At 38.4% G+C, this 16,401-nt stretch overlaps 1 protein-coding gene and 1 pseudogene across 5 annotated transcripts in view; both read left to right on the top strand.

Annotated features, from left to right (window-relative positions):
* Positions 1-3,634, top strand: part of LOC105551150 — a 34,321-nt pseudogene extending 30,687 nt beyond the window's left edge. Inside the window, exon 3 of the transcript XR_001007826.1 lies at positions 2,195-3,634. The product of XR_001007826.1 is annotated as a ferritin heavy chain-like (transcript). The remainder of the gene's footprint in view (positions 1-2,194) is intronic.
* The window catches only part of PRRG1 (proline rich Gla (G-carboxyglutamic acid) 1), a 104,755-nt gene extending 88,596 nt beyond the window's left edge, over positions 1-16,159 (top strand). For all 4 annotated transcript variants that reach the window (XM_011996303.1, XM_011996299.1, XM_011996304.1 and 1 more), the window contains one exon: positions 12,032-16,159. In XM_011996303.1, the coding sequence (XP_011851693.1) occupies positions 12,032-12,517 (486 nt within the window). In that variant the 3' untranslated portion in view covers positions 12,518-16,159. The remainder of the gene's footprint in view (positions 1-12,031) is intronic.
* Positions 16,160-16,401: the final 242 nt, after the last annotated feature.

The following is a 16,401-nucleotide window of genomic DNA, read 5'->3' as shown; positions in this document are numbered from 1 at the left end:
TAGAGACGAGGTTTCACCATGTTGGCCAGGCTGCTCTTGAACTCCTGACCTCAGGTGATCCACCCACCTTGGCCTCCCAAAGTGCTGGGATTACAGGCGTGAGCCACCATGCCCAGCCCTTTTCTCTTTTTTAATACATAAAAATGGTGTACTCTTTAATTTGTGCTATGTTATATTTGATAAAGTACAGCAACCAGTCATCACTGCTGCTCACTTCTCAGAGGTTTTGATCTGGATGGGGTGACTACTGTAATTCAATTATTGTTATAGTGGGTATCTGCTCATTTCCGTAATAACGGGGTTTCACTAGTTCTTTCTTCCAATGTTAGGGTACAGTTCTCCCTAGGGCAGAATATTTGATCATGACTCTCATGGTTGGTATATCAGTAACTATAGAAATAAGATTCAGTTTAGCCATTTCCAAAGTACAATAAAAGGAATTGCAAAATAATTTGTAACTTTGTTATAGCCCTATGTTGTTAGCCCAAGTCTTGGGTACTGTCAAACTGAAGCAGGAAATCTATCTCCTAGTGAACTACAACAACCAGTAGTTCCAAAGAAGGCTCTGGTTTTCCTTGAACTGTATATTTTAGAGGGTCATACTAATGCTATAACTTAAAATGGCATTATTTGAATATTAAGATAGTATCCAATTCCAAAAGCTAATATTTGATACCAATCACTGATCATCATGAGTAGGCTAAAAGCTGCCTTTTCATTCTATCCCATTGTTGAAGAATGACTTATGGAATTGGTTCTAATTATCTTTTCATGGGGTCCACAAAATCCCAATAGGTCAAACTCTTCATTTCACAAATGAGGAAATAGCCCCAGAAATGTTGATTTGCCCATTTTCTCATTACAAGATACTGATAAAGCCCAAGATAGGAGCCAGGTCCCAGGTCTTCTGTTTCCATCTTTCTCATTCCCTCCCCTTACCCGCCCGTAATTGAACACAGTGCCCTCTCAATTTAATTAATGATAGTTATGACAGGGGCTTTACAATGAAACAATTTACCTTCAGGCTTCTTGTGCCAGTCCTTATTGGGCCAGTAGTAAAGACACATGACATGGTACTTATTCAAGCTTAGATATGATAGAAACAGAAAAAGTGGTATCTGGTACCTATTCTTAGCCTTAGCCTTTGTTTTAATTTCTACTGCTTTAAAAATTCTTTTTCTTTTTTCTTTTTTTTTTTTTTTTTTGAGAGGGAGTCTCACTCACTCTGTCGCCCAGGCTGGAGTGCAATGATGCAATGTTGGCTCATTGCAGCCTTCGCCTCCTGGATTTACATGATTCTCCTGCCTCAGCCTCCTGAGTAGCTGGGACTACAGGTGCCTGCCACCATGCCCAGCTAATTTTTGTATTCTTGGTAGAATCGGGGTTTCACCATGTTGGCCAGGCTGGTCTCGAACTCCTGACCTCAAGTGATCCGCCTGCCTCCACCTCCCAAAGTGCTGGGGTTACAGGCAGGAGCCACCGTGCCTGACCTCTGCTAATTAAAAATTCTTCAGAACAATGTCCTTTGAGATGGACAAAGCAGGTGATATTCTTTCCATCTTTAGACCAATGTTTTAAGTGTCCAAAAGACCAGTGATACTTCTAGCTTCTGAATGGAATTGGAACTTGGGCTTTTGATTCTTAAGCCAATATTCATCAGCATCATACCATGTAGCTGACACACTTGCAGCCTAAGACAGAATGTCTTGAAGAGAAGAAAATCTAATGGAACCTACAATATAATTAGGCCAATTTGGGAGGAGTATAAGAAGAGGCTGATTTCCTGTTATCTGGGAAGTGGCAATCTGAACTTTTAAACAGACAATTTTGAACTTTTTTGGTTTGATACTGAGATTAAGTTCAAGGCAGCTACCTTTATGTTAAAGAAACTGATGAGGTTTCATTATAAGTCTAGAGTAATGTTTGACAAGGTAAAGGTAGAGGAGATGATAAAGAAGTAGTTCTATCTAAAGTTATTGAAAATGTTCAATGCTACAGAGATTCATTTTTATTACTTTGAAAGACAGATTTTAAAGATACAGGATGGTATTAAGTAAAATGGTAAAATGGGATAAATTAATAAAAATTATAATTCCCTATTAACCTAGGTTTTATATTGGTTTTTCGTTAAAACTGTTGCATTCCACTTGCTGTTTTCTATTTTATTTTGATTATTGTTTTAAAATTGAGACAGGGTCTTGTTCTGTTGCCAAGGCTGGAGTGCAGCTGTGAACATGGCTCATTGCAGCCTCAACTTTCTGTGCTCAAGTGATCCTCCCATCTCAGCCTCCCAAGTAGCTGGGGACCACAGGTGCATGCCACCATGGCTGGCTAATTAAAAAAAAAAAAAATTCTGCATGCAGACAAGGTCCCATCATGTTGCCTAGGCTGGTCTCAAACTCCTGGACTCAAGTGATCCTCCTACCTTGGCCTGCCAAAGTGCTGGAATTTATAGGTGTGAGATACCATGCCTGGCCATCTATTTTAAAATATTTAAACTCAAGGCAAACTCTAGACAAAACAGAACTAAATCTAGAAGGAGCTATAATACGGGAAACAGAAGAGAATGTTACCAAAAATATCAAATTGATATTATCAGAATTTAAGAAAACAATAGGTTTATAAAATGAGAAGAAGCTATTACAGAGGGGACCAATTAAGGGATAATAGAAAGTCCTTGGACATTAGAAATGTTACTGCAAAGCTAAAAACTGGACACAGGTTAGACAGTGCAGAGTTCACTGGGTTGCACACGGAACGTAGTGCTCATTCTCCTCCCTGCCCACTTCCACTGAAAAGGAATGCACCCCTCCCCTGATAATGGACCCAAATACCCACTTCCGGCCGTTTCTGCCATTAGCCATCCGCCTTCAGCCAACCACTACCACCACAGCTCCCGCCTGCCTGCTCATCGCTCCCCAAGGTGCCCGCCATGGCCACCACCCCAGTGTTGCAGGTGCATCAGAACTACCACCCCAACTGCAAGGCCACTGTCAACAACCACGTCAACCTGGGATTCCATGCCTCCAACGTGTACCTGTCCATGGCCTTCTTCTACTTCGACCGGGATGACGCGGCCCTGGAGCACTTTGGCCGCTACTTCCTGCACCAGTTGCACAAGAAGAGGGAGCACGCCCAGGAGCTGATGAGGCTGCAGAACCAGCACGCTGGCTGCATCTGCTTTCACTACATCAGGAAGTCAGAGCGTCAAGACGGAGAGCAGGCTCGAGGCCATGGAGTGCGCCTTCCACCTGGAGAAGAGTGTCAACCAGAGCCTCCTGGAGCTGCACCAGCTGACCATGGAGAAAGGTGACCCCCAGCTGTGTGACTTCCTGGAGAGCCACTTCCTGAACCAGCAGGTCAAGGCCATCAGAGAGCTGGGTGATTACCTGAGCAACCTGTGTAAGACGTGGGCCCCAGAAGCAGGCCTGGCAGAGTACCTGTTTGACAAGTTCACTCTGGGCGGCAGCGAGGAAGACACCTGAGCCAAGATGGGCCCCACAGCCACAGTGTGCTTTCCCTGGGTCAGGCCGCCAGGCGGGGTGTGCATGTTGCCCTTTTAGAACGTTCTCTTCAGTTTTTCTCCTTTCAGTGTTACCATTATTGGCAATAAAATTATCTGTTCTCAAAGCAATAAAGGTGTCCAGTTGATGCGTGCCTGCAACACTCTCATCTTTTAGGAATCGGCACATCCCCATGCAGGTTTAAAGTGGTTATCCAGCAGTCTCTCCACCCAGCCCTGTCCCATCTGCATGCAGCTTAGGATCTGCAGGGGTGGAGGGAAAGGTATTCTATGGGCCTCTGGAAAACACATTAGTCTTCCCCTTATAAACTCTGAGGGCATGTGGGATGAGGTGGGGTGAGGTGAGATGGATGGGGTGGGTGGGGTCAGGTGGGGTGGGCAGTCTTGGGCCATGGTATCTGTGGGTGCATGTGCATGGTACAGTGTAAAACATGGTATGGAATTCATCCTAGTGGCTGCCTCTGGGGAAGAAGTGAAGGGAGTGGGATTGGGCAGGGATTAAAATAAAAGGGGTCTTCAACTTTTCATGAACATGAGCACTTTTTAAAAAAATAAGCAAATGATAAATTTTCTTGTTTCTAGACAGCGAGATGGGGGCTCTGGGTGACAGCAAGGCAGAGTACCTCTTTGGCAAGCTCACCCAGAGTGACAGTGATAATGGGACTGAGCCTTAGGTTGACTTCCCCACAGATATGGGGGTGATTTCCTGCATATTGCCCTTACAAATCCTCTACTCCTGTTTTTATTCTTTCAATTGTGTCATTTCTTCCAATAAACTAATACGGAAAAAATATACCTCAGTAGAAGGACTGAAAAAATAAGGTCAAAGTTGGAGGTCAGATTTGTGATATGAATAGAAAGTAGATTAAATACCCCCAACTGTTAAGCCAGTGACTGGCTGCTTTGAAGAATGTAGAGGGGTTGGGGAGAGTTGAAGGTGCAGAACAGGTAGAGCCATTGTAGCTGATCCAGGTGAGAGCCTAGTATGGCTTGAACTGTGATAGAGGCTGAGGAAATGAAGAGAAATTCACTAGTTCCAGATGGATTTTGGACAAGGTGACAAGTTTTGCTCATGGACAGAAGGTGAGGACTGGGAGATGAGAACAATAAATTCTGGCGTTTGATCTTGAGCACCTGGGTTGATGGTGCTATTATTAACCTCAGGACATTTGCAGTGGGGACACCTAGGGTAGAGGGTTGGGGAATACATGTCATGTGAAATCTTAGCTCCTTATTATATATCCAAATGGAAACGTCAATCAAGTAGATGGAAAAATGAATGTCAGCTTTGGAAATATACATAAGGGAGATATTATAGATGGTATTGAAGTCATGTGATTAGATGAGCTCACCAGAAAAAGAGTGTAAGAGAGAGTGTGACAAATCCATCCCCAAGCTCAGGGCAGCTAACATTTAGGGGATAGTTGACATGTTTGAACACCCAGAGAGTTTCTGGTCCCACCTGACCATTACCTTATTGCAGACCATGGCCCCCAGTGTCCACTCCCAGTGTATTTTCAAATCAGCTTGTCCTGATGTCAGTGTGACCTCTGGTTTCTCCTTTCTAGATGTGGAGAAGAGTTCTGTTGTCTTATGGCTATGGATAGAATGAAATTATCTCCCAGTAAGAAAAAGATTCCTTAGAGAAATGTTAGTGATGTAAGCCTACGTTTTTTTTCTCTCTTCTTTCACAACTCTGCCATATCTTTTGGCCTATTCTCTACCTAAACAGATGAAATTAGTATGTAAACCTTAGATTATGCATGTTTCTGAAAAACTACTCGAAACATTTTGTTCCTTCAGTGCTACATGTAGATTATTATATAAAAGATAAAAATTACAGGTTTTGTATGCAGTATTCAAAGTTACATGCGTAGCTCGAGTCTTTTTAAAGCTAACTGGTTTGAAGAGTAGTAAAATATGAACAAGTTTAGCAATGCAATAATTACCTTATTTCGTAACTGTACTTTAACACTTTCTTAAAAAGGAGCATTATGGTCATTTAAGTTTCCAGAAGGTATTTTTGCCCCTTTACTATTCTAAGTCTAACTTGGTCCTCTCACTGTATTTCTTTGTCTGCCTGATTTGAGGATCTCTCCCCTCCCTGACTTTGTCTCAGATCACATATATATTTTCTCTCCTAGATATGAGGAGGAACAAAGTGAGCATCTCTTTATGACTGTTTACATTTTTAAAAGAATTCCTCTTACTTTTGTACTTTGGAGAGACAGTTTGCTATAGTGGTTTCTTAACTTCAGATTGCCTGGGTTCAAATCCCAGCTTAGCCATTCATCTTGACTTGCTCAAGTCATTAAATTTTTTTGTGCCTCAGTTTCTTCATATATAAAATAGAGATAACAAAAGCATCAACCTCATTGGGTTGCTGAGATTAAATAAGTTAATGTATGTAAATCACTTACAGCAGTGCCTGGCATGGTATAAATACATTATGTGGTAGCTGTGAGTTACCACCATAATCACCATCATCACTCTCCACTCACTTCTAAGATCCTTTGTATTATTTATGCTTTGGGGGAAAGACTTCACTGTATACATTAACACTGCATTTCTACCCATCATGTTACCCTGCATACAGAGGTGGGAAAACCCTTAGAACCTGGTTTGGTTGTCAGGTGCCACCAGAACTCAGGAGGGTACATGGCTGATTTTGCTGTCCCACACACAGGCTGAAGACTGGAGACAGGTTTTGTTGTGATAGCTTTCTGTGGTAATCCCCACCAATTCTATCTCAACCAGCATAAAAATGCTGATAAACTTAAGGTCTCATAATCATTCTTCAAAGTATATGAAGAACTAAGCTGCAATAATGCATTCTCTTCTTCAAGTACCAAGTTTAGCTCAATTATTGATTCAGGGTTTCAAAAAGCAAATGCATCTTTTACCCAACTGTTTTCCCTTAATGTTTCAAATTTTTCTTCTGGAAAGAAATGGCTACAAGTTTGAGATAGAGAAGTGAGATGCAACAATATCTCTAATTTTATTTCTTTCAAAATGTTTTCATTAATAATATTCTCTTCAATATGTTGCAAAAATCTTGGAAACATGTAGTAGCTAGGACGATTACTTTTAAGTCTGGCTTGCCATAACAATAATGTCTTTAGAAATCCCTGGTTACGTTCAACACCAACATGAGTTTTAGCAAGAAGAAACCACATCCAAACTATAGCACTTACAAACTTTTGTTTTATGGAGACGTACACATGCATGTATATATACCAAATAGTAACATAATTCACAGGATCCTGCACCTTAGTCTCTCTCCTTAACGATATAAAAGAATGAGTTTTCAGCAGTCAATTTACATACTGGTCACTAGTGATATTCTGGGACTTGGGATTCCTCCTTTTGCTTATTACACCAGGACAGGTACCAATCCCCCCACTTCTTTGGTTCCGTTACCATTGTAGGGTCTTGACGTGTCATCTAGGTTCTTGATGTGTTGAGCAGAGGATTGGACAAAACACACAAACAAAGCAACAAAAGAATGAAACAACAAAAGCATAGATGTATCGAAGCAAAAGTACGCTCCACAGAGCAGGAGCTGAAGAAACAGGTGGCTAAAGAGCACCGGTTGCAAAATCTTCTGGGGTTTAAGTACCCTTTAGAGGTTTCCTATTGGTTACACCCTGTGTAAATGAACACCTGACCTGTGACCAGTCAGAGGCTGAAGTGAAGTTATACCCTGTGCAAATGAAGACTTGTCCTGCAACCAATTGAAGGCTGAAGTGGAGTTACACCCTATGCAAATGAAGACTTGGCCTGTGACCAGTCACAGGCTCAAGTGAAAGCTCCTTGTCTCCAGACCCTATTCTCCTGCTTCAGTTCCATTCAAGTGTCCTGAATCCAAACCATAACCATTTCCAAATAATTCCATCTAAATTATGAGAATTTTCTTTATGTAACCTGTGTGCCACCTTGCAAAATATAGTGCCCATAATTAATTGAAACAGCATGCCACCAACCTTTGGTCTTCTCCATCCCCCAGCCATATCATCTTCAACTGGTAGTCAATTGAATTGATGCTTATCATGCCCAGCATAATATTGTTTCCCAGTAACTTGTCCATCTTCTACTGACAGTTTTCAAGATAATACCTTACTTTTTGACAAAAGAATACAAAACATATCTTTTAAGATACTTTTTTTTTTTTTTTTGAGGCGGAGTCTTCACTCTATCGCCCAGGCTGGAGTAAGATACTTTTTAAAGAGCTGGAATCTCCCTATGTTTCCCAGGTTTGTCTCTAACTCCTGGGTTCAAGGGACCCTCACACCTCAGCCTCTGAAGTAGCTGAGGGTACAGGTTTGTGCTACCACACCTCCGCATTATGTATCAATTTAAAAATTGCCTTTTCTACTTTTTCATAGCTTAGATATACATGTAACTACCTTAGAGACAAAGAAATTGACCCAAAGATGTTAAGTGACTTGTAAGTCCGGCCATTTTCCCTAGAGTATCACTTTTGGTAAGGAATCTTAAAACGTTGGACTACACTTGCTTGGATTTTCCAAGTTGGGTGTATTTCTGCCTTCTACTCTCAACAAGGCAGCTTTTGGAGTTAGGATTGGTTTTTAGTCCCTCGTCTCCTAAGGTCCTTCCTCCCCTTTAATGGCATTCTCTTTCAAGGATAGGGAGAAGCTGTAGGAGAGCTGTATATAAATGCTGCTAGGCCCTCCTCATCAATACAAACTCACTGGGAAAATCATCCACTTCCCAACTTTTTTATGTAGGTTCTGAGCTGATTGATCAGATTGCAAAACATGCCCCACTCTACTATCTTTCCAATTATGAAAGCCTTGAGGTCAGGCCTTGAGTCACTCAAATTCTGTTCGTAAATGGCAATGAGAACATTCAAAACAAAAAAGCACACATTTTATAAAAGGGAAACAAATATTCTTTGTAAGAATCTTCCACCTACTGCATTTTGTTCTAGCACTCAGCTTACAGGATGAAACGTCTACCTCTTGCGACTCTTCCCTCTGAAACGGTTGTCAGACCTCTCTGGCAGCTCCAGATTGTGTTTATCACTTGTTTAATTTTTTCCTGAGCTGAAACTATAGAGTCCCTATAATGACTCTTTTCTTCATTCACTCTTTTACATCATGCTTAAGATTGCTATAAAAGTATGAATCAATTATGATAGTAATTCTTGTTTAGGCACACACGTTTGTGCCACATTATTGCCTGCCACTAATGTTAAATCCTTCTAAAGCACTGCTCTACCAAGTCTTGAAATCATTTGCTTATTCTAAATCTATTGCTGATTTGAAAAGAAAAAGAACTGTATAAATAGCTTACAGAAACATACTTTGAAATTATTTGTTTGAATGATAATTATTAGAGCTGATTTCACATGAATTTTCTTCTGAACCTCTGGCCTCAAGGACATATCAGTCTCTTTTCCAAATAAATCTGTCATTGTGTTTTTATTTAGATCATTGTTAACTTAGTTGAAAGCATTTAATCTGTAAAATGAGGCAGCTTGCTTTTGACTACACATTGAAAATGATGGAAGACTGAATTTTAGGAAAGTAGCCAAACTGATTCCAAATTACTTATACATCAAGGCAGATTGCTTATTGGTTTGCTCTGGTGGCAGACCTCTTAGGTTGAAATCCCAGCTCCAATGTTTAGATGTTAAATGACCTTGACTTCATCATTATGTAACCTCTCTGAGCCTCCATTTCCTCATCTGCAAAGTGAGGATGATAACAGAGCCTACAGTATTTTATGTGCTAAGGATTAAGTAAGTTTAAAATTAAAATCTGGTTTACTCATTCAGTTTTTGCCTAAGCTTTGTTTTTATCCATTGAAAATAAATGCCCGATTATTTTTCTGTAAGTTTTTTCCAAAGTGGAAAGAATTAGACTAAAATTTTTTTATTTCCCAGAATGCCAAAAAACAGAGAAATTGAATTATGCAAGCAAGCGTGCAAAAAAGATTCATGTAGATTAATCCTTGGGTATTCCAAAGTAATGTGGACAATATAAAAGAGCCATATTTTATTATATTTTTCTAAGATTAGCATCATATAATTATTTAAATCACATATATTTATTGGTATTTTTGGATAAATTGAAATAGAGTAAAAGGAAGTGGTGACCTGAGAGACTAGGAAGAGCGAGGTTAAAGTCTCACCTGCAGATAAAGGAAAATTTTCTATGGATCAGATACTTGATAAGTTTATTTTATTTTATTTGGTGCAGTTTGATTCCAAATTTGTAAAAGAGTCTGTTGTTTTTTAGGAGTGCAACTGTGATTGGCAAGTGTACAGGAGAAAGAGATGTAAAGCAATTTTTTAAATGATGTAAACCTAAATGTTAATACTGCTTACACCTTTATGATGGAACTACAAGTGATTTGTTTTCATTTTTGCTGTTTTTGTTTTGTTGAGACAGAGTTTCGCTCTTGTTGCCCAGGCTGGAATGCAATGACGCAATCTCAGCTCATCCGCAACCTCTGCCTCCCAGTGTCAAGCAGTTCTCCTGCCTCAGCCTCCCGAGTAGCTGCAACTACAGGCATGCGCCACCGTGCCTGGCTAATTTTGTATTTTTAGTAGAGACCAGGTTTCTCCATGTTGGTCAGGCTGGTCTTGAACTCTTGACCTCAGTTGATCCGCCTGCCTCAGCCTCCCAAAGTGCTGAGATTACAAGCGTGAGCCACCACACCCGGCCCCATTTTTGCTGTTTTTACATGAGTGAAGTTTTATATAATTAACTTTTTTCAATCCTAAAAGTGACAGTTACATAAAAAGTTAATGATGTGCAATTTTAGGAGCAAATTTATTGTGTAAAAAGTCTTCATATATCTATATTTAATAGTTTTTACCTGTGAATATATTTCCATATTAGTGAAACAAATGAGTCCTTTGACAATTTCAGCTATTACATATTATCCTGAGATGATTGCTGTATCTAGACTCTACTTTTTCCTCTTTGGGCTTTTTAAAGTATTGGATCTTGCATATTTTCATCTGGATTTTTAGGTGAAATTCATTGCGAACCTGTACAGCCTTTAGTAAATCATACAATATTTCTTACAACATGTCCAGTTCCTCTTAGAATTATAGAATGTTGGAGTAATAATGTACCTTAGAGATCTCATTCAGGAGTCATTATTATGACCACAGGGTTCTTTAAAAGGTTATATGACTAAGTGAAGTAAAATATATGACTATAAACCAAGCAGCTTTAGTGCCCATAGTATTAGTTTGGACCAGATTTGGTGTTTTATCTAAATTCCATGCCCCCATGGGACATCTGAGTTCAGAATTCCAGGTGTAATCCAACTCCATTTGTCCATTCGTGTAGTGGGCTAACTCCTCTCCTCAGCTCTTCTTTTTGCAATTTGCATTCCAAGGGCTCCCTCCCTTGATGCCAGATAATTAAATAATATGAAATGGAAGACATTTCAAATATTATTAGTGACCCGTAATACCTGCGAATAAATATGACCGTGAGAAAAGCACTTTGATAAATGGAATCAATAGCATTGCAATTGTGGGTGATCTTTGTATCAAAGTAAGGGATAGGTAATCAGTCATTTTGAAGCAGAGATTCGATTATAATATATAAAATTAATTATAATCACTAATATGTATTGAGTATTTATATGCCAGGGACTTAATTAGATGTGTTATAAATGTTATCTCACTTAATGCACAGGCAACCTATCAGGTAGGTTTGTATTATACCATTTTACAAGTGAGGAAACCGAGGCTGAAAGGAGTAACTTGCCCAGGTTTCATAACTAGTAATTGGGTCAAGTTTCTTTTTTATCTTTTAAATACTTCCCCCTACATACGGTAAAGTCTTGAACTACTGGATTACTTTTCATTTGGGATTAAGGTCCAGGTTTAGAAGTAACCTAATGCAGTTTCTTCACTAGCCTGAGGTCTCTCCTAGGAACAATATGTAATTTTGACCTTCAGTCACCATCTGTGTACTAAACTCTGGGGGTGCAGAGGGAGCTGAGGAGGAATGTCTGGTAGCAAGAAACCCCAAACAGAACCATTAGAAAACAAGGTGTTTCTGGAGTGTTTGAGCACTGAAAGACTACAACAGCCTAAACTTGTACATACTGTTAATGATTATAGGGATCATGAGATGAGAATCTTGTAATTGGATATGGAGAGCGATGATACTTAACATATTTTAACAGTAAATTATTTGGTATAATTAGTAAAGGGGAAAACGCTCATTACTTATTTTTTCCCTCTAAAGTGTCATAGCTGAAAATATAAATAACTCCAAGTCTTAAAAAACACTCTTGGATTCTGATTGACCATTTTAGGGAGGATCCAGAATGAGTACAATAATGTATTTGTAATTTCTTGTCACATGGAAAATATAGACTGTAGGTCCTTTGATTCAGCAAATTTGGTTTTGGGATTTTGTTCATTATGTTCATTGAACCCAGACATTTATTCATCTGGTATTTTCCATCTTTTATTCATACTGATTTTCTATTTATTTTGTATTGTATTTTCAGAAGGAGTTTTGGAGCACCTACACAAAAGCGCAACAAGGGGAGAGTAACCGAGGAAGTGACTGGTTTCAATTTTACCTTACCTTTCCATTAATCTTTGGCCTCTTCATTATCCTCCTTGTCATTTTCCTAATCTGGAGATGCTTCCTAAGAAACAAAACTCGTAGACAGACAGTGACTGAAGGCCACATTCCTTTCCCTCAGCACCTTAATATTATCACCCCACCCCCCCCACCAGATGAAGTGTTTGACAGCAGTGGATTGTCTCCAGGCTTTCTGGGATACGTAGTTGGGCGCTCAGATTCCGTCTCTACTCGCCTGTCCAATTGTGATCCCCCACCAACCTATGAGGAAGCCACTGGCCAGGTGAACCTGCAGAGGAGTGAAACAGAACCTCATTTAGACCCACCCCCGGAGTATGAGGACATAGTCAACTCCAACTCAGCCAGTGCCATTCCTATGGTGCCTGTGGTCACCACCATCAAATGAAGCTGCAAACTTCTTTTTACTCTAATCATTTTTAAAATACTAATGAAAGAACTTTCTAGCACTTTACCACTACATAAATGTTCATTGACTTATTTTATTGGACTCTTACAGCATACCACTTCATACTTTCTGGTTTTATTTTCTTTAGTTTAGTTTCTTGTTATAGAATCATTATCCATGCTCATTTTTGCTAGGGGAAATATATGAAGAGGGAAAACACTAATGGGGTCTTTCTGTGATGTGATGAGACATACATGTAAGTGTATATATGTGTGTATAGGCATATATACATATGTATGCATCAACACAGTATATGTAAAACTGTCTTAAAAATCCATTAACTTCTACCTAAATCACCTGGAAAGAGAGCATTACTCACCAATATTGCAAAACAAGGGTACCAAGAATTTGTGTAATAGCCAGTGACATGCTGTAGATTTTTGCAAACTGGATATACTTAGCATGTTTTCTAATTCTGACTGGCTTTTGTTAACTTGATAATTCTTCATCTACCTTACAAAGAAAAAAATTACACATACTCATTCTTGATGTTAGAAAGAGAAAGAGTGTGTGTGAGCAATAATGCGTAAGCTACTGATAACTTGCTTACAGCAGATAGCAATAAGGTCTTTGGTAGCATTCCACTTGTTTTGTAATAGGGATTTTCTTTTTGGTTGACCACTCCCCCCCGACTTCCAAAATTAAACAGTGTTTTCTTAGCATCTTGAATATCTCCTGTGGTGTATATTAACATCTTGATGAGACAGATTTCCAGGCAATGAAGTAATTTCTAAAATGGATATATGTGTGAATTAATGATAGGCAGTAGATACCCATTACTCCTTTACTCATGAATGGTAAAATTATTCTCACTGTTTTATTGCCTTTTACTGTACGTTCTACACTCTCTCCTAGTGCCACAGAATTTTCAAGCCCTTAAGAGTTTAGTTAAAATAAAATTTTTGAAATTATTTTCTTAATATTTTTATATAGGCTGATGTCTTTGCCTCAAGATTGTTAAGAGGTAATTTTCCATTAAATTATGAACTGTGATTTTTATATTGCTCTCCAATTGGTATAAGAAGATTGCAAAGTCCGTGTTATGCTAGGTTCACAATAAATCTAGTAATAGCCCCACACAGATCTCATCATTGTTGCGACTTCCTTTTGTATTTTCATCAGGTATTTTTTTAACTGTAGGGTTTTTACTTTTTTCTTGGAGCAGAGAGAACAGGCTGTCAATGGGTTGCCAACATAAGCTGGCTGAGAAATAAAAGAAAACAAGACAGTTGTATCATAAAGTTTCATTTTGTATGCACTGATGGCAAATTCATTAGGTCAGTTAAGGGAAATGTTTGTACCACTTCCAAACCTTTTCAGCGTTGGATGAAATGATTGATGAGGCAGGCAGAAGGAATATAGGCTTCAGGTGTGTCATTTCCTGCTGCTTCCAGCTCCATCCCTACGGACGCCTCCCCCAGTCCTGCCCTGGAACCAAAGGAAGGAGTAACACTGAGGGGAATCCTGAAGTAGGAGTCAGATGACCTGAACTCAGATCTCCTCCATCACATACTTGTCACCACTGTACCTTGAGCAAGAACCATATCTGACCCTCAACCTCCTCAACTCTAAAATGGGGATAATATCATCTTTACAAGGATCAAATGAGATGGTGTATATGTAAGAAATTTGTAAAATGTGAAGAGCTATCTACACTAAGTTCGTAATGTTATTATTATTGTGCTTCAAGGATAATTTTCCCGTTTTCCTAAATTGTATGAGATCTTTCACACAGTGAGAAATAGAGCAGGCTGCCCCATAAATGGGTAACATATTCCTAATCTGAGTGTGTGGGCTGTTAGAGAATCCCTGTCATGCTCTGGTCTATTCTGAAAATGTGCCAACTGAAAGATGATAGCCCACACAGCACAAACAAGTTTAAGCAAATGTTGGAAAGGGAACTAAGGCATGTGTGCTTAGTTAATAGGTTTAGCAGCTTTCATGGACTAAAAATGATTGATTATATCTTGACCCTGGTCTCAGAAATGGCATTTTTAGTTTTGCCATGAGCACACATCAATCTTTGGCTTCTATTTAAAGCTAAAGGTAGAAGTGTTTGACCCAGTGAACTGTGTATGTATGTGTGGGGTATTTTTTTGTTTATTTTTAAATGAAAATTAAGACACCTTTTGTGTGGACATTTTTTTGTCTTTAATGTCAGGCTTTAGATTAGATCAACAGTTGTCAAAGCATCGCCTGTGGACCCCTGGGTTCCTTGAGAGCCTTTCAGGGGGGACTATGAGATCAAAATATTTTTATTATAATGTGAAGACATTAGCTTTTCACTCTATCTCAAAAAAAGTGTTGCAAATGTAAAACATTGCCATCTTCTCACAAATCTTTTTCTGTTTTTGAAAATATGGCTATTTTTCATAAAATGTTATTTGTGTTAGCATGTAATGGGTTTATTATGTTTAAATAAATTAATACTTTAAAATTTTTCAGTTTTTTTTAGTATGGTAAATATTGATAGATATAAACCTCATGAACAAAAGCACTTTGGCATCCAGATCCTCAATAAATGTTAAGGGAATAAAGGGGTCCAGAGACCAAAAGTTTTAGAGCTACAGGATTAGACATAGGAGCAGGATATTCTGTTACTAAGTGTGATTTCTTGCAACTTTATTTTACATTTTAAACTCCTGATATTGGATATAATGCTGCCTTTGAGAGACACCTGAATTGCAGTATCAGAATGAATGTTGATGTTTGAAGCCAAAAAGCCAAATGCTTAAACTGATCAATGACTATAGCTTTTTAGACTGTTGGTCAAATAACATACTACTTCACAGTAACAGCTTTATCAGCCATAGATCTCATGGTGGCTGCTGCATGATAATGTTAGGATAAACAAAATACCACTGTCTTCAAGAAACATTATCTTAGGTTTGTTTGTTTGGTTTGAGTTTGATTTGGCTTTTATATTTTTTAAAATCCCTTTTGCTACCCCATCTGGTTTTATAAACTGAGTTTCTTAGCATTTGTTAAAATTAAAGGGTTTGTTTGGAATAATATATATTTTTTATGCTTTTGCCTTTCTTACCTGATTGATATTACATTCACCTTTGATTGTTTTTTAAAAGTTTATTTTTACAGAATATATTTAGTACCTTTCTTAAGGAGTAACTGAATTGAATCAACCAGTTTGCATTTAAATAAAAGAACAGGCTCAATGGTCTTCCTGTGGAATGGTTTACACGTCTGCATGTGCAGTAGTTGTGTCTGGAACCCTAGAATTGGCACTTTCTGCCTCTCTGCTCTAAATGTCACAATAAATTATACTTCCTTAAAGTAAATATAATGATTTCTTCTTTTCCTATTGAGCAGTACAGATAGAGATGTTGTGTTTGTTTCATTTTTAATGATGACTTCAGGATTGATGATCTGATCCAGTAACTGCGGAGGTAGCTTTAACTTGGTTCTGTGTAAATAGTATGTATTTTATTATAATATTTCACATTTTAAGATGCTTGGTTTACATTAAATTATGGTATTTAACTTTTTATGTTTATACTAGGTAGGGTCTTTCTTATATTTCTGTGTTTTTGGTATGCTAAATAAAGCTATTTTTAAACCCAAGAGTTTTTTTCTGCCATGTGTTAATCATATTTTGGTTAGGTGGTAAATATGCTGCATATGTTCTTATTAATTATGTTCTTTTTAATAAGGTAAAATGGTTATGTTTCTTTTTTCTTACACATTTAGGGAATATAGCTCAGTAAAAACAACAGAAATCATCTGATCAAAACCTCAGAGTGTTCTCAGCACGAGATAGAACTTTCTATACTACTTTTGAATGATTTTGGCATGATACAAAATGGAAA

Source organism: Mandrillus leucophaeus, unplaced genomic scaffold, assembly GCF_000951045.1.
Source record: "Mandrillus leucophaeus isolate KB7577 unplaced genomic scaffold, Mleu.le_1.0 Scaffold509, whole genome shotgun sequence".
Lineage (NCBI taxonomy): Eukaryota > Metazoa > Chordata > Mammalia > Primates > Cercopithecidae > Mandrillus > Mandrillus leucophaeus.
This window is presented reverse-complemented; position numbering and strand designations above follow the sequence as displayed.